The 21,405-nt window shown below is 40.2% G+C and overlaps 2 protein-coding genes across 3 annotated transcripts in view; one reads left to right on the plus strand and one right to left on the minus strand.

Moving 5' to 3' along the window:
* The first annotated feature begins 1,858 nt into the window (after positions 1-1,858).
* rtkn2 (rhotekin 2) lies at positions 1,859-8,094 on the plus strand. 2 transcript variants are annotated; one of them, XM_079362510.1, is made up of 13 exons: positions 1,859-2,077; positions 2,452-2,553; positions 3,374-3,573; positions 3,726-3,784; positions 3,970-4,023; positions 4,142-4,259; positions 4,527-4,727; positions 5,353-5,447; positions 5,769-5,875; positions 5,948-6,079; positions 6,527-6,695; positions 6,885-6,992; positions 7,075-8,094. In XM_079362510.1, the coding sequence occupies exons 1-13, from the start codon at positions 1,943-1,945 to the stop codon at positions 7,776-7,778; spliced, it is 2,184 nt and encodes a 727-aa protein (XP_079218636.1). In that variant the 5' UTR covers positions 1,859-1,942; the 3' UTR covers positions 7,779-8,094. The 2 variants fall into 2 exon arrangements, with proteins under 2 accessions (XP_079218636.1, XP_079218637.1); XM_079362511.1 differs by lacking the exon at positions 2,452-2,553 and having other exon boundaries at positions 1,861-2,077.
* Positions 8,095-10,357: 2,263 nt separating this feature from the next.
* arid5b (AT-rich interaction domain 5B) overlaps positions 10,358-21,405 on the minus strand; it is a 74,904-nt gene continuing 63,856 nt past the window's right edge. The window contains exons 9-10 of the mRNA XM_079362505.1: positions 15,241-15,451; positions 10,358-14,443 (exon numbers count right to left, since the gene is read on the minus strand). Of these exons, the coding sequence (XP_079218631.1) occupies positions 12,470-14,443; positions 15,241-15,451 (2,185 nt within the window). The 3' untranslated portion in view covers positions 10,358-12,469. The remainder of the gene's footprint in view (positions 14,444-15,240; positions 15,452-21,405) is intronic.

Here is a 21,405-nt window from a genome sequence, read left to right on the forward strand (position 1 = left end):
TAGTTTGGGCTGGAGACAGCGGTGCCAAAAGAAGATGCTCTTTCTCCCCAAAAAAGGAGAGGATAAACAGCCTCTATTATAAACAGTGACATGTAAGACTACTCCAACATATTTAGTTTGTGTGTACTAGCCAGAGCCGAAGTAAGGAAAGCCATCCCTTCACTATCAAGGGAAAAAATGCAGAATAATATTGTCAATCAATCAATGTGTTCTCTTAGAAAAATCCTGGGAAAACCCCTCTGAGGGTCAATAAGTATTATCTTATCTTAAGATCTTCATTACAGTGGGAATCACCAAAGGCCCCACAATACAATATTATCCCAATACTCAAATCATGATTCTATTGTGATTTTAAACTTTTTGCGATTAAGCTTTTTAACTGCACATTATGTCCACTACACTAAACTAAACAAGTTTTTTTTTTGTCAAATAAGAACAAAATCTCAGGTTTTTTATCCCTCTTGAGTCTTTTCATTTATATGGAGTGAGAGTCAAGCTTACAGACTGAACAACACTGTGATCAAATTAAAACCCAGTGAAAAGCTGAACGCACCTCACAATCTAAAGTGTTAGTATTTCTGTCTCATGGAACTATAGATTCTTAACAAAGCAACTTGTTCAAAATGAATTGTGCAAACACTTCAGCAGTTAAAAATGTATCTAAAATATCATAATTAAACTATCATATTCAAAAAATATCGATACTACCATGAGATATAACATCACCACACAAAATATCATAATACTGCATCGATTTTTCCCCATCTCTTATCTACATTGCTTCCTCCTGATGTTAACTGGATGAACCTGGAACCTGACCTTGATGAACATAAATAAAACACATCTGTATACAGCTCAAGGCAGGTGAGTAAGTTACGAGGACAATGGACAAACGAGATCAGAGGATTATGTATAAATTTGTTTATAATTTTCAAAAACCTGACTTTTAATTTTCAAAGCAAATGTCGTAATTTCCGGAGTTGGATATTTTCGTTAACTTGAAAGACATCGTCTACACTTCCAACCATGGATGCTTCCAGCTCGACCAGAAGCCCATGACAGAACCGGGTGGGCGGGTTTCCTGGACTCACTCAGGGTCTATTGTTCCTCGCGTCAGCCGGGTTACACAGCTTGCAGAACAATATTAACGCTGAAAATGTAGTCAATGATGCTCAGCTCAGTGGAACAAAGACAACAAATTATCAACTGGATGAAAACTACAGGATCTTAAGAGTATTACCATACTGTAAATATTATATTGTAAATATTACCACTACTACTAGTATTATACTAGTTATAACTTACTAGAAACAACTGGGCAATCAGATCAATGTAACTAAAATGTGGATTGATATCTATTTTAATGCATACGTCCACAAACACTTAAAAATAACGTTTGAACAGAAAACGTGATACTTCAAAACGTCTCGCACAACAATGACGTAATGACGCTCCTCCTTCGTCTGCGTGGCGCGCTCGGTTTCTTTTTATGAAGATGCCGACTAGCAAAGCATTTTTTTTTAAACGTAAACCTGGGCCTATTAATTGTATAAACCTCGAAACTTAGTTGTCAGTCGTTGAACTATACTGCATGCTTCTTCGTGTAAGTTTCAATTCAGCAATTTGTTTTATTGTCTGATTTTTTTGTGGTATATTATACCATGTCCCAATTAGAGGTTGTCTTTTCACAAATCATTACCTTAAACACCACTAAAAACTCACCGGCGTGCAAAATTATCCCAAAAGTTTTAACATTTCTTCTGAATAATTTTGCTTGAATCTGCGTTTTGACTTTAACCTGTACACAACATAGTTAGAATCCGTGTTACAGTCTATGGTTGCTACCCATGCGGTAGGTGGCGGGACATGAATCAAACCCCTCCTTGTTCGTTGGACGTTGGCGCAGCCTGCGCGTGCTGTAGTTAGCGAATGGGTGTGCAATATGGACGACCCGCGAGACGTTCAAATTTCCAAGCGAAACGGAAGCTCCAGGTCGTTATTATCGGCAACTTCTGCGATGGCAATGGAGATTAAACGAAAGAAAATAAGGCAGAGTACCTTATTCCTTCAAGCAGAGGTATGAGCAGAGACTTTGCGAGTGGAATTTTGTTTTTTTATCGTCAAATCTGAATCACAATGACAGTTCAGTCTGGGAGGGGTCCAAAGTGCAAAGATACTAAACGAGACTGATGTACGTTTCTTTACGTTTTCAAATTAATAGCAACATCTTGCTTATTCGGTAGACAGTGCTCAACTAACTTTTTTAAGGGCTTCTCTAAACATTCACTCACTTTGGTTTATTTCCCCGTGGACAAAGCTCGGCTCAGCTAACAAACAGGAGAGCTGAAACCAGATCTGTGCACTCTCTGAACTGTTGAATGGACCAGAGCATGGACAGGAATAATACTCCTTTTTGTGTTCTAACACCTCTATAACTAAATGTCATTACAGAGCAAAAGCATGAGACGATGCCCCAGTCTTCTGAATGACACTCAGCAGATAGTGAATGATATGAATTTGTTGTACATACGACAGATTTCTAAAAAGTTACAGGTGCATATCACAGAATGAAAGTTCAAATGGAGAATGAGGATGTTATATCTCTTAAACTGTGGTGCATTTATTTCTGAAATTAATTTGATCAACAGTACCCATACCAAATACAAAAAAACGTGTTTTTTTTTTTTAATGAAGTTAAAGATTAATTTTTGATTTTTTTTAAACTGATTATATCAGACATAATCATCCTCCATTTTGGCTACAAATATGTTAGCTTGATCTAACCCTAAAACCCTGTATTCCCTTACTCACAGCATGCCATTGACATACATTTGAAAACTGAATCAGCTGAATCACGTGTGATCTAAATCGAGTCATACCATTGTCCATCTAACATTCACATCCTAGTATTCATCAAGTCATGTCATGAGTGATGAAAACATGGTGGCCTCAAAGGAGATGACATTTTCAAACATCAGCCTATCAATATCAACTTCAGTGTTGTGCTCGTACCCTCTCATGGAGGTAACTGCTCAGTGTTTTTTATACTACTATCAGCCTAAATTCTTATTGGGTATCAGGGATCACGTGTCTAACAGATCCATTACCATAATGAAGACATATCCCAACAAAAACTCAGCCTGTTCCAGGCAAATTATGATCTGTTACGGACAAAGTGATGTCAGAACATCTCTAATAACCATTCAAGGGAAACTTCATCTCGGCAAAACCAACATGTTTGCATTCCTCACGTCCTCATAGTTTTACAGACTCACAAAGCAAAGAAAAAGAAAAAAAACATTCTACGCTTTATTTTGATATTCATTCACCTGATTGTTGAAACTTTTTCCTTTTGTATGTTCTGTCGAATAAGAACACAAACATACAAGAAAAGCTGGAGTTTGAGATACGGATGCGTGAGGGTGCCTACAAGCTGCTCCTGGCCTGCAGTAAGAGAGAACAGGTTCTTAACGCCTCCAAGAACCTGCTGACCTGCAACGCCAGGATCAAGGCTTATCTCTCACAGCTGCAGAAGAAAAAAGAGGAGCAGGACATGATGGGAGCAGTCGGGAGGTGAGGACTTAGCTTTTTAGGCCTTTCACTGACCCAGTGACTGAGAGTGTTTCGTAACAGGTTTATTTGAAGTTCTGTTTTGTTGAAGGGAGGGTGATGTTTTAATAAACATAATTTGATAAGTTGTGATCATTTATAAACGTTTACTTCAGACTGTCAGAGCCAGGCTTGGATGGCCGTGTGTGCTGCAGTGGAACGATTGCTGTTTCTGGTAAGACTTCTGCACCATTTCTTCCCAAATCATTATCAAAGAGTCAGTGCACAGAATAAGACTCTTGTACAACCCTGAATAAAATATGTTACATTTTAATAGTCTTATAAACATATTACACATTTAGAAATAAAATCTTCAGAGTGTTTCTGTGACACGCCTCTCTCTCCTGTCTTCTGCTGCAGGGCTGCGTATTCCTTTGATGTGGAGGGACTCAGATCACTTTAACAACAGAGGGAGTACGTTTGTCCTTGTGTTGCTCATTTTTGTACCTTCTATTTAGTTTTCCCGGATGTTTTTTTTTTCTTTATGAAAACTTGATGTAACACAGAATTCTTGTTTTCCCTTGTGTTCTAGGCTCTCGTCGAGTGGCGTTGTTCTGCCTGATGCAGATTGGCTCAGAGGTGTTTGACACAGAGATGATGGTGGTGGACAGATCAGTCACTGACGTCTGCTTTGAGGGAGTCACCATCTTGTAAGTAATTATTGCACGTCGAATATGCCAGGTAAAATAATTAGAAATGAGAGGTTTTAAAAGTATGTCGCTGGAATTTACAAATCAGATACATGGATGGCAGACGTGTGTGTTTTGGTCTACAAACATTGACATATACTTAACATCTTTTACAGATGTAACTGGTCAGATCTGTGCAAAAAATGCATAATTCAGGATTTTTTTATTGTCAGCAGTGGGTCGTACTCCTAACATAACCTGGTTTATGTACATGTTCTTATTTTCTAGTAAAGAAGCAGGTCCTCTGTTTGAGCTGAAGGTGGAGCTGTGGAGCTGTGCCCTGGAGGAAGAGCTCACTCTGGTCAACACGCCAAAGAAGCTGGCCAAGAAGCTTCGCAATTCCTTTGGAAAGGTGGCTGGAAAGAAGCTCTGCCCTCTGCTGGACAATCCAGACCCTGACACCTTCCTGCAGCACAACCCCATACCAATGTAAGTTTTGAGTTATCCCATGAAAGCCCTTTTAAAGATTCTTGGCTCTGGAATGATTGTTGGAGCCGGGAACAAACTCAATGATGAAACAAAGGTTTTAGCTGCATGCTCATGAAAGGGTTTGCAGACAAATTGCAGAGAATGAGTGTTGAAATAAAGATTTTAGACAGTCATAGATTTTTTTTTCTATCAATATATCAAAGGGGTTTTTTTCCCTGCAAAAGCCTATTGATATTTCTTCCTGGGTTTTATTTGTATCTGTGACCAAAAACAACTTAACAGTACTATCCAATACTGGCCATCCACGCAATCAAGCATCAAATGAAACCTGACAGAACATCTGTAAGCGATACACACCACCTGTTCAGTGTAAGGAGAAACTTTGGGATCAACAGGCCTCTGAGCAAGGAGACAATTTACAAAATCCTGTTGTTACAGTGCATGCTGGAGTCTTAACATTATTATACTGAACATTTCCCTATTATTCATTTTTCGAGGTCGACGTTCACGAAGATTTTTGTGCTTGAGCTTTTGAAGCCAATGTTTCTAAATATCTAAAGAGCAGATGCAGCACACTTGAAGGAGCATTAAACTTTGTGTTTATGTGTGTCTGTACCTGCACCAGAGGAGCCAAGTACAGCCTGCTGGCCTACACAACGCTGTGTCTGCCTGAAGCTGAAGGCAGCTTTCAGTCGCACTCCCTCATCGTCCTCCAAAATGGTAAGAAGGAACAGAAATGTAATAAGTGGGGTTGTAAGTTTATTATTCTTTTGAGCTCAGCTTTGATTCACCACGATGTGAGAATATATATTTACGACACAGACAGCTTCAATAAAACAGATTCATTTTGATGGACGAAATTTTGGCTTGCAAAATGTTAAAAAAATAAATAAAAAAAAAGCTGTAGAATCATGTGTTTTTATCTTTTTGCTACAGATTATAATGATGTCCCTCTATCTTTACATAAAGCAAATACCCGTTTATTAAAATACATCACAAACAAGTGAGTTTCATCGGCATTGTTGCTTTTCATCCCCACAGCCGAATGGTCATCCTGGCTTCCACTTTATGGCAACCTCTGCTGCCGCTTGGTGGCCCAACCTAACTGCATGACACAGAGCATGATGACTGGCTACCTGAACCAGAAGGTGAGTTGACTGCTGTTATCACTATGTTAGATTATACGGCTCTTCTCTCATCTGTTCTTCTGGTGATTTCAGCAAAGTGTGGAGGGGATGTACCGCTGCTGCAGTCTTTACTGTGTGCTGAGTGCCGGCTTTTTGTCCTGTTACTTCACCCCAGAGGAAATTGAGGCAAAGGTGCAGCCCACTCTCAATGTACCCATCAACAAGGTAAGACAGATTCCAAACTTTATTTACACCACATTATATCCCGCTCTAGTCTGTACTTTGTGTTTGAATGTATTTATTACTCCAATATAAAAGTGGGAACGTAGAAATGTTAACAACACCAGGATGTTGCTTACTGTCACTGTTATTTCTGTTTGTACATGTTAATGTTTTCATTGCGCTTTCTGGTTAGCAGAATTTTAAATGAAACACAAGCCTCGCATTCATTATTATTGATTAAAATCTCAGCTCAGAGTTTTCCCTAACGTGTGCAGTAAAATGCCATATTACTCAGTGTGCTACTTGCATCTTTGACTTCTTGTTGCTGAATTCAAATGTATTTCTGCAATATCAGCAATCAACTTTTTATTACACTCCTCATAGAGCTCTCATTTTGTTACCGTGGTGCTCCTTTTTCAGCCGATGAGAAGTTACGGTTTGTTTCTGCAGGACACTAGAATCCGTATGATGGAGAAGGAGTCGGCAGGCCAGAAATCCAGGAGTCTGTGCATCATCAACCCTTCACCAGAGGGAACTCACAGCCTCATCTTCAGCACAGAAACCAGGGAGGAGCTGGAGGACTGGCAGGATGCCCTCGACCAGCACCTGTATGATCAGAGTGAGTATGTTTCTGTGCAATCAGAGCACGTTCCTGGTTGTGTGGAAAGATCTTTGTTTGATATGGAAAAAGAAGGCGAACAGTGTGTACATCAGTCTGTTTTAGTAAGAAAGGTGGCTGCATTGATATTTAGCTAACTTTTTTAACCTTTAATCTATATCTCTGGTGGCTCTCCTCCTTTATAACCAGGCCAGTGGCTGCACTGTTGCAACCAGCTAATGAAAATCGAGGTTGTGTCACCACAGAAACCATCACTTTTCCTCACCAAGCAGGCTGATTCGGTTTACAATGACCTCAGTAAGTAGTCTAAATGGAACAAGTGGCTGAATTGAGTTTACTGTTTGATGTAATATTAATGCTCCTTATCCTTCATGTGCAGGTATTAATTCACCTGGTAAGTTTGAGAGCATCACAGACATGATCCACAACAAGATAGAGGAAACGGATGGCCACTTTCTTATTGGTCCTGAGGAGGAGAAGGAAGCGCCTAATTGGTCCACTCTGTTTGATGGGTCTCATTCTGTGGTAGTGCAGAAGAGTATTCTGAGCAAGAGCAAAACCTCCACCCCCTGCCCAAGCCCCAACCAGAGCACCAGCTCGACACCTGTCAGCAACAAGAAGCGCCGTGCCCCGGCCCCTCCGCCTGATAGAAAGCCTTGCGCTACCTCCATCCGTCCTGCCAGGCCTCCCCTGCCTGCTTCTCTCCACCCTCCTCCTCCCTCTCAGTTCCAGGAGAAGGAAAACTCAGGCCTTTGCACTTCACGCCAGGCCACAAGACCCAAAACTGGCAGACCATCTCTGGATGCCAAGTTCTCTGCCATCATCCAACAGCTCCAGAGGAACAACACTGGAGGTGCAGGAGGCCTCAGCCGCAAAAACGCTCCGCTCGGCGTCCTCGATGTACAAACACAGGTTCAGCCTCCCCAGCAGCTTGAGTACCAGAGCCACCACATCCAGACCACTGAAGCCACAGGTGACCATGGCTTCTTCAGACAGAGTCACGGTCCTGTTCCTGCACCAAGGAGCAAACTAAGGAAGTCTTTCAGAGAGAGGATGAACCTTAAAGCCTTCGACCATAACTAGGTTTATCTAGCTTATCCTACCTTAACACTTCTACAAATAACTACAACTTTTACAACAATAAAATGAGTATTGCATTATATTAAAGACTACCAATAACAATTATGTAGTGATATTTCTGGACACATTGTTGGAGTGGTCCTTAAAAAATTAGAGAAATAGTTTAACATTAAGGAAAAGTCTTTATATGATTTCTTAGATGTAAAAAGAATTACCACTCACCTGTTTATTAATTATGAACCTGAAGCCAGGTGATAGTTAGCTTAGCATTAAGATGGAAAACAGTGTAGATTAAAAGCGCTACATTTTTACAGATTAAATAAATCATTCATAAATCATTCATCTTGGTAAATTATGAGCTAAAGAGACGAGGATTGGCAGCTTTTTAAACATCTCAATAGAGTAATGCTTACTGTTTCCCACAGGCTTTCAGTTTTTATGCTAAGCTAACCATCACACAACTTTATTTGGCTCATAGACACGAGTGGTATCAATCATCCTAATTTTATTTCCCAAATACCAAACCGTTTCTTTCAATCTGAAGAACGGATCGGTGAGAAACGATCTTCACATTGTCCATCATGACAACCCAAATCCCAGCTGACTCCTCCTGCCACAATATCAATATCGTATTGATACACCTCCAGCTCCATTACTCATTTCTAAACTTTCTCATGTGCAGCTAACCCATAGATGAAATAGAGAGCTAAATGTTGGCTTGAGCGCTGCCATCATCAATCCCACTAAAATGGAAAAGGCTTATTTCTCAGCTCCCAGCTCTGTCACTGGGACATGGAGCAAAGAAAAAGCCCTTGCAAAAGCACTCAAATTGGAATTGATCCATTGGCCGACTGCACGAATCATTCCTTTTGGAACCATTGACTTATTACACTTACTGTGACAATTTTATGACCACTATAGTTGATTTTAAGGGAACAAGATTTTAGGAGCGATTGCAAGCACTAATGTGAATTCTCCCATTTCCCAGAGGTCTTTATAACAGAGTGACCTTAGTTTTCAGTGGCTACACATTATGTTCAACATAGTTAAATAGTACAGCCCATAAATGCTTGGAGTATAATTGAATGAATGAGTCTTTTGAGTGGCTCAAACAATGAATGTCCCTCTGTTTGCAATTTTAACATATCCAATACTGGCAACCGCTAAATATTTCAACCATTTAACAACTCCATGCTGAAGAATGGGATTCATAATAACAGAGTGTGCAAAACATTAGATACTTTCTCTGAAGCTGCCTGGCAAAATGAAGCAGTATGGTGAAAGCTACAATCCCATTTTGTTTTATCTCACCCTCTAAATTCCTTTTAATCAAGAAGGGGGATGTAGATTTGGAGGGAGGCGGATTACAGGAGGATTTAGTTTAAGCCTTGAAAGAAAGGAGAATGGGTTGTACAAAAGGGATGCTGCTTAATATAAGCAGTGTTTTCAAAATGGTTCTATGCTCCTGTGAACTAACACTATATTAGGCACTTTGATGTTGTTACAGATTGGGCCTTATTGGTGTCATCATGTACTGTAATATGATCATCAAATCATCTCGATAGCAACATTACAATTTCCTGTATCCTCCACCAACACTTTGACCATTTTAACTGGATAATGTGAACCAGAGGTGAAGAACACACCACTACTTATTCCTGACATTTATTTTGAAAGCTAATCTTCCTGTATAGTATTTCAGATTAACTGCGTAGGCTCAGGTAAAGCAGTATCATGCAGGAAGTGTGCCTCCTGTGGACATGAAGCATGTGATCTGAGGTCCTAACCAAACAAAGACTACATTTTTACTCTTTAAGATTAAACTAATGAGCCAGGCTTTATGGAAATATCTATGTCTCTTCTCATGTCTTAACCTGATGGTAGTGATTACAGTAAAAACTAGATTTTTTAATTTGTAATGTCTCAATACAAATGTTCTATTTTTATTATTAATGATACATTTCAAATCAATTATTTAGACTGTAGCTGGCACTTTATGTACTTAAAAGGAGGAATATATTCATCTTGCCCCAGTGCTGAATAATTTGTGTATAGTGAAATGTGAAAAATATCTTGTGTTTCTCAATAAGTGCAATTTTCTCTTTCCCCTCTTTGCTGTTGTCTTGGAAGGTAACTGAATTTTGTTGTTTTTTTTATCGCTGATCTGCAATAAAACGGCCTACTTTCTACCCCGGTGAGGCTGCTTTATTTTTGCTGAGCTTGAAAGTATAACTGAATATTTTTCATGGTAAAGATTTACCAGGGCATGGCGAAGTCAAAGGATGGCTTTTATTGCAGCCCAACACACATCACAGAGTGATACATGCATGGGCACATTTCTCCACTGCAGCAAATACTGGAGAGGTTTCTCTGGCCTCGAGCCCAGAAGTATCCTGTTGTGAAGATTAAGGCAGATGGAATCTCATAGCCAGATAATGCTATTACAATAATACAACACTATTCACACCGCATTTACTCAGAAAAAAGAACATTACGTTCATGTTTACACACTGGTGTTAAATATCATTTTATTCAACCCTAGCTTTTTATTCACTCAAAGAACACAATAGAGGAAACGTGTATAGATAGTAAAATATTTTAATTAAATATACAGGAGGTCATATACAAAATGTCTATTTTTTGTCTTGCTTGCCAGCTGGGTGATTGGTAAACAGATGGCTACTGTATCAAAAACACTTTCAGGATGCACATGAACAAAAACAACTTCGAAACAAAAAGTGAAAGGAAAACAAATAAAAAGTATCCTTATACTTAAACTGTAGTGTTTGTTTAAATCTAACAGGATCACCATGACCTTGAAACAGAGCAAACAAGGACACAGCTAGATTGTGTAACCAACTTTTATACTGTTTTTTCATACTATTTACAGAGTATAACAGTTTATATGATAACAACCACGCCGTACTATCTACAATGTTATTTACACAGAAAATAAGACGAGAGAGTCGTGAATTGATCCCGTATGAATGATCTGTACAGGAGCCAGCACTAATGCCAGTTTTACCTAAACACAGCGATGTACAGTACTTAACCAGTAATCAATGTCTTTATCTAAGTATTCAGTAAAACTTTACACTTTTTTCTTCTTTTGAAACACATGTTGAGCATGTATTTTGACTATCCTGGATTTCAATTATAGTGGTTTTAAAAGCCAAAGCAGGTGTTCTTCCAACCTTAGGCTATGAAGCATGATGTGCATACTTTACGGAGTCTGGTACCTTTTCATCACTGCTAGAAGACACATGCCCTGCGGATGAACAGACACCAGACCTGTGCCAATAGTAGCTACCTGTAAATCTGTTGCAGGTTCTTCTACAATCAACTGCATGATACAGTTCAGCAAAGTAAATAAATTCATTTAAGCTCAAAGACTGACAATTACAATAAAGCGGATTTAATTTTTCTAAACTATACATTTTGTGTGTAACCTATCAGGTCTGGTGTCTGAGCCAAATGTGCCATAGCATTTTTTGTATGAGTGTCCGACAATAATATTAATATTCCTACCCTGCTACAGGAGATATACCTTAACAACTGTAGTGCTAACTCTAATGCAAGACTGCGAAAGGCACAGATATTTGCAAAGCAATAATATCTTAAGTGACAACATTCCTATTCAAAATCATACAGCGAGTCTTTTCAGCGTGTTGAATAAAAGACTCTGTTCACTCAAAAAAGAAAAAAGAGCTTTTTCAAGTCTAGAACAAAAAGATGAAATGCTGATTTCATGTGGTGAGCATTCCACAGCAGACGGCTGCTTCATTATGCTGGTCCTACAGACACAAACAAGCTGCTACAGTCAACTCATCACAAAGGGTGTTTGGGGGTCAAATGACTTTCAATTTCGACATTAAACCTGCTTTTGTTAACTCTGACAGAAAAAAACATTCATGATTTGTCAACAGATTGAACATAAAAAACCTGCTTGTGTTTTCTTTTGTGATCGGAAATGAATTTAGCGAGTTCACAGCTGAACTGACCAAAAAAGTGAGTCTACAGTACATCTGGTACACAGAGCACCTCGAGTGTTTGGGTGAAGCTATAATCTGTGTTATGCAGCACCGCAGTGAGTGTCAATGTCTATTCCAAAGAGTCCAGGTGGATTTGCTGTGGTACAAACAGGCAACAGCTTTCAGCGTGGAGACATGTAAACAGATGCAACACAAGTGGCTGCCCAAAAGTGTAATAATGCGCTGTTGAAGATTACCTCTAGTTATATAAAGAATTTCATTTACGTCGTCATGTTACTCGTAGTGTTTCTAAGCAAAAAAGTTTAGCCCTCAGTCGCAGTAAACAAATGGCTTTTCTCTGTTGCCCTCCAATTTTCACACATCCAGAGCAACAACCTGACTCGTGGTGACCAAGAACGGCAAACTGATTTGTAAGCACATACACATGAGCACTGTGCAAAAAAGTATAGAACGACAACAACAAAGATACAGTAATTGGTGATAAAAAAAAAATAAAGAACAGTGCAAAGAATATAAACAAATGCATACACAAATAAAAAAAGAAAATGGAATTTCCACTTTGCATCAGTCTGTAATCAGTCAAAGTTCATAATCAGTGTTTTCTTTCTACAGTCGCCGAGCAAAAGAGATCGAACGAAGCCGAACAAGTTTCTGAGGATGAAAAAGAAGACGAAGAAGGAGAACTTAATTCTCCTCCCTTCCTCACAGTCTGGTGCTCGGGTGTACTGACGAAATCTGAGGTGGTGGGAGGGTGGAGAGGGGGTACAGGTGGTGCAGCAGGTCCCCGTAAAGCGCTGCCCCACCTGGGTGCCTGTAGAAGTGGTGGGGGGAGGCGGTTGAAGCTAGCAGTTGCCTGTGTAGCATCATGGAGTGGAAAGCTAATGGGGGCATAAGGGGGGATACTGCAGACTGGCTCTTCAGGTACTGCAGACCTGGGTGCTGCTGGAGTCCGTCCTGCGCTCCCGATGACACCAGACTGCCGTGTGGGTACATGCCTGGGTAGAAGGGTGCGGCGTGGTGTGGAGGGTAGGTGGTTGCAGGGTGGCCTTCAGGGAGGTGATTGTTGAGATGAACGCCATGGGCTGGTTCGGCTGGTTTTAGTTCCTCTGGGTCGCTGCGTCTGATTGCTCCAGCAGGGTGGATTGGCGTCACCACACGGACTTTCCTCTCTGGGACTTCCTCGCCTTCAAGTTCTACTAGGCTCCGCTTACTGGGCCGACTGGGACTTGTGAGGGTTGAATCACTTGATGCTTTGGGGCTTGGATACGGCTGTGACGATGACTCTACTGGGCTCTGTTTCGCAGGAGAAATATTCATAGGAGGAACTCTGCACGACTTAGGGTGGGAATCCATGCTCTGATGCATGATGGGATATGGGAGGCTGCAGAAAGAGGGCTTGGAGAAGGAAGAGGACAACCTCTGTGAGAGGGGTTTGGAGATGGTAAAGTCTCTGGGCTCATCTTCAGCTTCTCTCCTCTCGCTGTGCGTTCGAGTCCGCTCGCTGAAGTGCGATCTGTAAGCCAGGCCCTCTGGCTCCAGCCCGCCACACACGAAACCCTGGCTGCCTTCGCGCTCCCGGGTGAAGTGCTCCCTCCGCTCTCCATTGGGGAAGCCGGCCATCCTGTCCTGACTTAGACAGCTCTCTGTTTGCCGGTACAGACTGTGGAGATGAGGGGAGGAATAGCAGTCTCCTGCATATCTGCGGGACTGAGTTGCTTGACCCGGCAGAAGCGTCTCTCCGTTGATCTCCACACCATCTTGGGCGTGAGGTAGGGGCAGATAGGGCTGCCATGGGAGACTTACTTGTGGTTTGAGGTGATGGCTTGTCTGGCAGCTGTAAGTCTCTGAAAGATCCCCTGCTGCACCCCTTTCTGATTGGCTGCTGGTGGCTTGTTGGTGGGGTTTGCTGCTTTGGGCATGCTGGATGACTGACGGCCTGAATATGGGGGCTCCCTCTGGGATGTTTCCTCCCACCTCATCCTCACTCTTTCTCTTCTCCTTCTCCCTTTCGGATAAGTCAGACAGGGAGGACGCGGCTGTGAGAGAAGGAGGCTGAAGAGGAGACGTAAAGGAGAAAGGGTTCGACTCACACACTTGCGAGAGGAGTTTCTTTTTGGCTAATGGAGACATGACACCCTGGCTGGATTTGCAGTAGGCAGCTGTTTGTGTTGACTCCTTCTTAGTGGCCCCACAGTCTTCTTTCTCCGCACTCAAGTCTATACACTCTATATCCACCTGCTTACACATCGGTAATACCTTCCCCACTCTCCCACTGTGACTTTCTAAGGAGTCTTTAACCCTGGAGGAGGGCTCAGGCAGAGCAACAAGTCCGGGAGGTTTGTTCTGATCCCAGCGGTGTGGCAGGTAGGGATGTTTGGGAATGAAATGCCCTTCAGTTTGCTGTTCACAGGAGAGTTTTGCTTGCAGGGCCTCACTCACTTGCATCCATTCAGACTGGGGACCTGTGTCTGCATGGACCAGTAGACCAGCATGTGAGCCTCTGCAGTCTGGCTCCTTGGGATGGCGCAAGAAGGTCTGCTCCTCTGCCAAGGGCTCCTCTTTCTTAAGGGTGAGATGTAATTCTTCCTCCTCTATTACGATTGGTTCATCACTCAGAGATACTTCCTGTTTTATGGATGGGGACAGCTCGTGATTCTCTGTTTTGCCCCTCGAGTCCTGCATAGAGAAATAGCTGTTACAATACAGTACCTAGAAAAAGAAACTTTGATATTTTATTTGTAGAGAAATTATAGTCCACATGGGGTGGCTAGGGTATCGACTCTGACCCTCTACAGCATTCTAAAATCTATAATCCCAGTTTCAAATTCTGTCTACTATCCTCTCCTCTAAATACAGTCCCCACACCCTTGATAAATAAATAAATAGATCAAATAATACCTAAAATATAAAAAGCAAGGTTGAACGTTAATAAGAGCGCAGGGAGAATAAGTGTGTGAGGAACTTTTGGTTTGTGTCACTTATGGCGCCCCCAGCAAACAAATCACTACCTCTTATCTCTTTACTGATTTTTGTCATAACCATGCACAAGTAATTCTTTTAATAGTCAAAAGTAAACTAAGGCTGATTCTGAAATTCACCTCATCTCACCCCTAGCAGCACTTTCAGGCATTAAAAACTAGTTTAAAGAAACGATCAACGTTGTCTCTGATAGTCTGGTTTGCTTAAGTAGCCCATAACTTTTTTTCTTTTTTGTTTCTGTTTTTCTGTTTCATACTGTCGTTTGCTGTTTTAAACTGTATATTGTGTGATTTTCATATGTATAAGTGCCTTTGAGCATTTGTAAAAGCACTGTCAAATAAAATGTATTATTATTATTATTATTATAAAGAGACATCAACATTTTTTCAGTCTGTTTCATAAGCAGTTAAAAACTCCTTACAGGAAGTTTAAAACGATTATAATTCAAGGAAAGGAACTGTGGGTGCAGCAGTTGTGGGAGAGTTGTGACTGACCTGTGATTGTTCTTGGCCTTGCACTACCTCCTCTCTGTCCTTTTTACTCTCCAGCTTGACATTGCCAGGGCCTTTCAATTTCTTGGCCACCACTCCTTTCACTTTGGCTCCTGATGCCTTCTCCTGGCCGCCTTCCTGCTTCCTGGGTTTGGTTAAGGGGAGGGGTTTGTCCGTCTCGCCTTTGATGTGCCTCTCGTAAGGGAGGAGGAGCCTGAGGAGGAATTCAGACAGAGGAATGCAGATGAATTATTGGAATCATCATGTTATGTCATGCGAACTTGTAAGACACAAGATCTGACTTACAACACAAACTATTTTAATGTAAACAACAATTTAAGATTGGAAAAGGCACACCATCATCTATTTAAACACCATAAGTATTTTTTTAAGTACCGTTGCTATTTTTTCCATATCAATATAAAATAACAACTTAAGCATATTATTTGCTGATACAAAAAAAGAGTGAGCTGCAGTTTTTCTCCAGGCCTGCAGAGTAATACATTCCTTTTGAGCTTTCTGTTTAAATACCTGGCAAGCACTAATAATCCCATTGTAATTAATCTATGTTAAGGGAAATCCAGGTTCAGCTGTATGCCAGAGTGTGTGTGTGAGAATGTGTATAACCATTTCCTCCCTGCTGAGACAGATCCCATTTGGTATTAGTTAAGCCATGAGAGAAGAACATGCGTGCATTGTGAGTTAAAGGAAACTCATTGTATCTTATGTTTACAGTACATTAATCTACTGATGCCAAACCCCAGAAGACCTTAAAGTGCTTGCAGTAATAAGATGGTAAAGTTGTGCTCTAGTTTGTAACAAAGTGTCTGTTAAACATGAATAAATGCAGTTAGACGTGATTAAATGCAGAAAATCTACATATGCTCTTACTTAATTAAGCCCATACAAAGTGACAAGAAAAATCTGCAAAAGAGTACATGAAATTATTTTTGACTTCTGTAATATCTTCTCTGAATAGTTCCCTTGACATTTTGTTTTCCGTTTCTGATGTCATAAGTAGTGGGAACATTAAGCTCTGGATAACATAACAATACCCATGTGTAAAATAATGACATGAAGAAACCAGCGAAGGAAACTTTTAGACTTTTATTGCTCCAAAAAAGAAATGGAAATTGGCACTAAAACAGAAAAAGGTACATTGTGGAAGAGGAAACCAGGACAACTGAAAAACTACAACACTTCAATCCTTAATAAACTCCTCTGAAAACTTCGCCAGCTCCTTTGTCAGGTTTTTTTTTTTTTTTTTTACAATAACAATCTATAAAAGCCAGACAGAAACATGACTTTCTCAGTCATGTGAAAAAAGAAGGTCTTCTTGTGTAACGACAACAGACAGTTGCAGTATTCTTTTTAAGGGACATGGCGATAAAACAAACAATGAATCAAGAGCTGTTTCGCCTCCTCTTCAAAAGGAAGAAAAAAAAGCCTCAGAGAGTTCAAGAGGCTCTGTGGGATTTTTTGTTATTTTTCCTCTGAACAAAAGTGCTGGCAGGGAAAGCAGTGAAACTACATTTCATACAGCTGGTCTGGCACCAGGCCCCAGGCCAAGAAAGGAAATGTACTATTAAATGTGACTTATTGGAAAGAGGGAGAGAGAAGGGGTTGTGAAAGAGAGAAGGGGAGGGAGAAATAGAGAGGGGGAAAAGAAACAGAGTGGGTGAGAGAATAAGAGAGGATAATGACATGTTAATGAAGATTCTCAATGAAGAATCTTTGGAAACTGAAATAAAAATATACAGTCCTCTTAACTTTAAATAGCAGAAGTTGTATTTATTAGAACTACAGAGAAGTAGTTCTCAGGCTGTCTATAATTAGACATTCCTTTTACTGCATAGAATAGGTTTAGCAAATGTTCCACCATTATACCACAGTGGATTAAATGTTTTCATTCAACATGTGCAGCCTTCCCATCAGTGATCAAAGGGTTGGAAAAGTGGCATATACATATAGTTAAGCAGGGTGCACTGTTGACTATCACAGTGATCTGTGGGAAAGAGTAGGCTGCCTTGGCCTAGGTCAGCTTTATGGAATGTCAATATGGTGGGGGTGGGGTGGGGGGTCGCAGGCCCCAGATAATGTAAGAGTGGAGCCCGGGAAATTACCAGAGCCTTAAATAGTTCCAAATGGAAAGACTAAGATGCTGTGTGGGTAAAAAGAAAAAAAGGAAGAAAAAAAAGTATCTCAGGGTGCTCTAAAACCCTTGGAATTATTTGCTGTTTTACGTTTAAAATATATGACCTGATCTATGAAGGTGTTGCTTGTAAAAAGCTTTTTTTACAATTGATTTTATGACCTTCACTTCCAAGACATAAACCTTTTTGTATTTTCCAAAGGCTGAATAAGTAAACAATGTTCAGGCCACAATATTCACTCCAAGTCCCATTTTTAACACTCTCCATTTTTAACACTCTGTTGTAACGTGTGAATCCCACAGTGTGAATCACTAGAATTTATTTCTGTATATATATATATATATATATATATATATATATATACACACACACACACACACACACACACACACACACACACACATAACCTAGTCATGCTCAAGTATTGTACAAGGTATAATACAATAGCGCTTATATAAGTAGCAATTTCCTCCAAAGAAGGGGAAAGGTTGATCTTGGCAGCCTCTGCACTAGTTGAGAGGAAGCCAGCTGTAGTTATTAATTTAAGCCACTAGGGGGCATGTGTAGCACTGATATATTCTAGAAAAGAAAGAATTTCATTAAGGCGGGAGGACAGGCAACATTTTTATGAGGTCAATAAATACTTAACTTCCTCTCATGCCAATTTATCAGCAGGCTTTTGTTTAAGCAGCCGTTTTCCATGTTGATAACAAGCGAGAAAAATATGCAGAGAGGAGATTAGAGGTTGAATGGAAATAAAAAGAAAATGGCTCATGTAATTAATGTAGAATTACTTCATATAGACATAATACTTTATATCTGACAGATGTGTCTTCAATAACAGCATAAAACCACCACATCAAACCACAACTGTCTACTAAGCAGGTCTGTGCCTTTGAAATAATGGATTGCACACAAAGCACCTCCTCCTAAAAAACACAACTTGGCAAAAACAAGGTGACTTTACCAGCAATGTGCTGCTCTCATCTGAGTTTTGTGTTACAGGAACAAGCAGTGTACTAGAATCCAAGAAATGCCTAAGTCACCAAATAAGTGGAAAAAGCCTGCAGGCTGTTCCATTTCAACAGCTTCCCTCCCATCCGTGTTGAAATTAATTTAAACTGGTGTTGTGTTAAGATCACAAGAGCCTCTTCGTGTGTAAAAAAAAAAAAAAAAGGGGAAAAACTATTTAAAGAGCTGGTGGACAAGCCCCGGAGGCTGTAAAAAGATTTCAGCAGGGGAAAAAAATGACTTACTTTTACAAGCCTGCGAGAAAAAGAGAATAAAATTAAAAAGATAAAATCAAATCTTTATCAAATCTAAATGTGATGATTAAACATCATCATAGCCATGATGAGAAAACAATAGCTGCAGCAGAGAAAGAGAGAGACAAGATGCCAGCAGAAGGATAAACAGACATTGTAGCTGCTCCCCCTGCTTTGGATTCATGCCTCAAAGCCCCTCTTTTGTCTCGAAGCCAAACCACTTGAGGTGACCCCCATTCATGCAGTTAAAACAGAAGGGCAGTGCAGGAATGTATGAAAAACTTAAGGCCTTTGTCAAGTCTGAAAATACCAGATTTAAAATGACCTCTACTGTTCCCCCGGGAATTGCTCTCATTAGCTTCTGCTGCTGAAGCTTGCAGTAAATGTTTGCCGTAGCAGGTGTGAGCTCAGAGAGCAAACTGTTTAAAATAAATGTGTAGTATTCTGCTTAAAGCAACATTCAAGTATTAATATCCATAAATATATAGCATCTGTTCCCTTTTGCTGCCCTGCAGTGAACTAAAGTCTCTGCAAGAATATCATTAATATAATTTGCTACACTGAACTACTTATTAATCTCAGCAGACCTGAATAGATTCTTTAACACTCAGCTGGCTGTCAGACGTCAGTGCTGTAATTTGTGATTTCTTGTCGCCACCAGGGAGAGGAACTATAAACCTTTGTATCAATTCAACACATACAGAAATTACCCACTATTGTGATTTGTAAGATGGCTGCAGAAAGAGAGGTTTTATCACTGAAAGCTCAATGAAGCATTTCGTCTCGGGGAAACCATTGAGCTCTCAGAGGTTAGAATAGCTGCCTGCTATTTTAGTGTAAAGAACAAGCAGCTCTTTGGCTGCATTCCCACTCAAGCTGAAGTCCAGATTGAGTACAAGAGTGGTGGATACACAGGCAGTTTGGCCAGGCTTTTGATGGGGATGACATGTTGAGACATTGTTTATGGAGCCTTTAAAGAATGCTGACAGAAACCATGTTCTCCTTTGCTTTTTTAATTGATTTCTTTAAATTAAATAATTTTTGCTTTTTTAAAAATTGTTTTTCTCGTTTTTGTCTTGTCCCTGCATCTCTCTGGGTTTGAAATAAATAAAAAAAAAGCAGGGACTGGGATATTTTCTCCATTGGATTCCTGATTGAAGTCACTGCTTTACAACTGGAGACCAGAGAGCTGAAATCTGTGTTTTAGCAACAATATTAGACGAGGCAAGCTAAAGTGTAATGTACCACACTTGATGTTTCTGCAATACATCAAGGACAATGCAGAGACATGCTGACGAGGGCAAAATACAGAGAATCTAGCAGAATAAAATGAAGAGAAAAAAAACCCCTGCTCTCATAAAATCTGAAGCATATTGTTTTCTTCCTTTAGAGTGTGGACTGGCTCAAGGTTTCTTAATAAATATGAGCAGCGAGTGTATTTTTATATCTGGACAGCAGCTTTCTGAATGCGGAGGAACATTGATTCCAGGAGGAATGAATAAAGGCTGAATCAATAAAACATCTAGTCGACTAAAATTGGAACAGGCAAGCATCTGTCTTTAAAGAAACACATATCTGCATGATCTGAGCCGGAGAATATTTCACAGACCTCAAACTTTATGTGGCAAATATTTAGTACAGCTAAGAAGAAATGATACAATAACAAAAAGATATCATCTGTGTTGCCTGCTATTGCCTGAAATCTCAGAGTTTTTACATAGCAAATTATTCTAAATAGCTTCTCTGTTGCTATGGATACCCCCACCTCCCCACCTCTTTACAAAAACCCCTCCCGTAGCAATGCCAACCCCGTTGTGCAATTACATTAGAGTGCCAAAGCATAGTGAGGTATTAAAAATGGGTAACAGGCAGAAATGAAGAGAGATAGTGAAATGTGAAGTTTCTGTAACAAGAGATCACGTAGGAAACCAGGAAGATTAAATATGTAGGCGCTGTTAAAAGGCGCTGACCTGTATAATGAAAGAAACAGCATGAAGTGCAAGAAAGGGAGGGAGAGAGGGGGGTATAGAGAAAATGGCACAGCAGCACAGAAGCAAAAGGCAGTCTATTTCAAGGTTATTGATGCCATCTTTTTCATGACCTCATTTTTAATTCAGAGCGGCGGGCCCTGACAGCTAATCTCGGGAAACGGTTTAAATAAATATCATTAAAGCTTCCTCTCTAGCTGTAGCAGTGAGACGCAGACCTTGGCTTGGACGTTTCTACATTGATTTTTTTTTTTTTCCCCTGGCGCACTAATGAACGCCACTCTGCGACTTTAAAAAACAGTAACTTTGAAAATGACAATTAGCTGAGGTTATCTCCTGTTCAATTCCAGCTATGTAACTCCATTAATAGCAGTGATTACTACCTGCTCCTGGACAGCATAAATACAGTGATTATGCCCTTGGCTCCATCTTTCACAATAACATCTCCTAGGAAACCATTTCATATGATTTGACCATTGGGGCTATAAAGGAATAATGTGTATAATTTGAAATAAGGGCTGCATTCTTGTGGATATCCAGACTTTAACGCAAATACAGCCACAAATAACCACTTAATTTAACGCAATTATGTCCTGAAATATTATTTTCTTTCTTCCTGTGATAGCTAACTTGAGAGGTTTTGTTTTTTTCATTATTCCTCGCTTTCCTCCGCTGAGACGAATCAGGAGTGATTCTTCTGAGAAAAGAGGAAAACATAAGTGCTGTTCCAGTTTGTACACCGTACATTCTTTCCTGTGAATT

Source organism: Symphodus melops (assembly GCF_947650265.1).
Source record: "Symphodus melops genome assembly, chromosome: 15".
In the NCBI taxonomy this organism is placed as follows: Eukaryota; Metazoa; Chordata; class Actinopteri; order Labriformes; family Labridae; genus Symphodus; species Symphodus melops.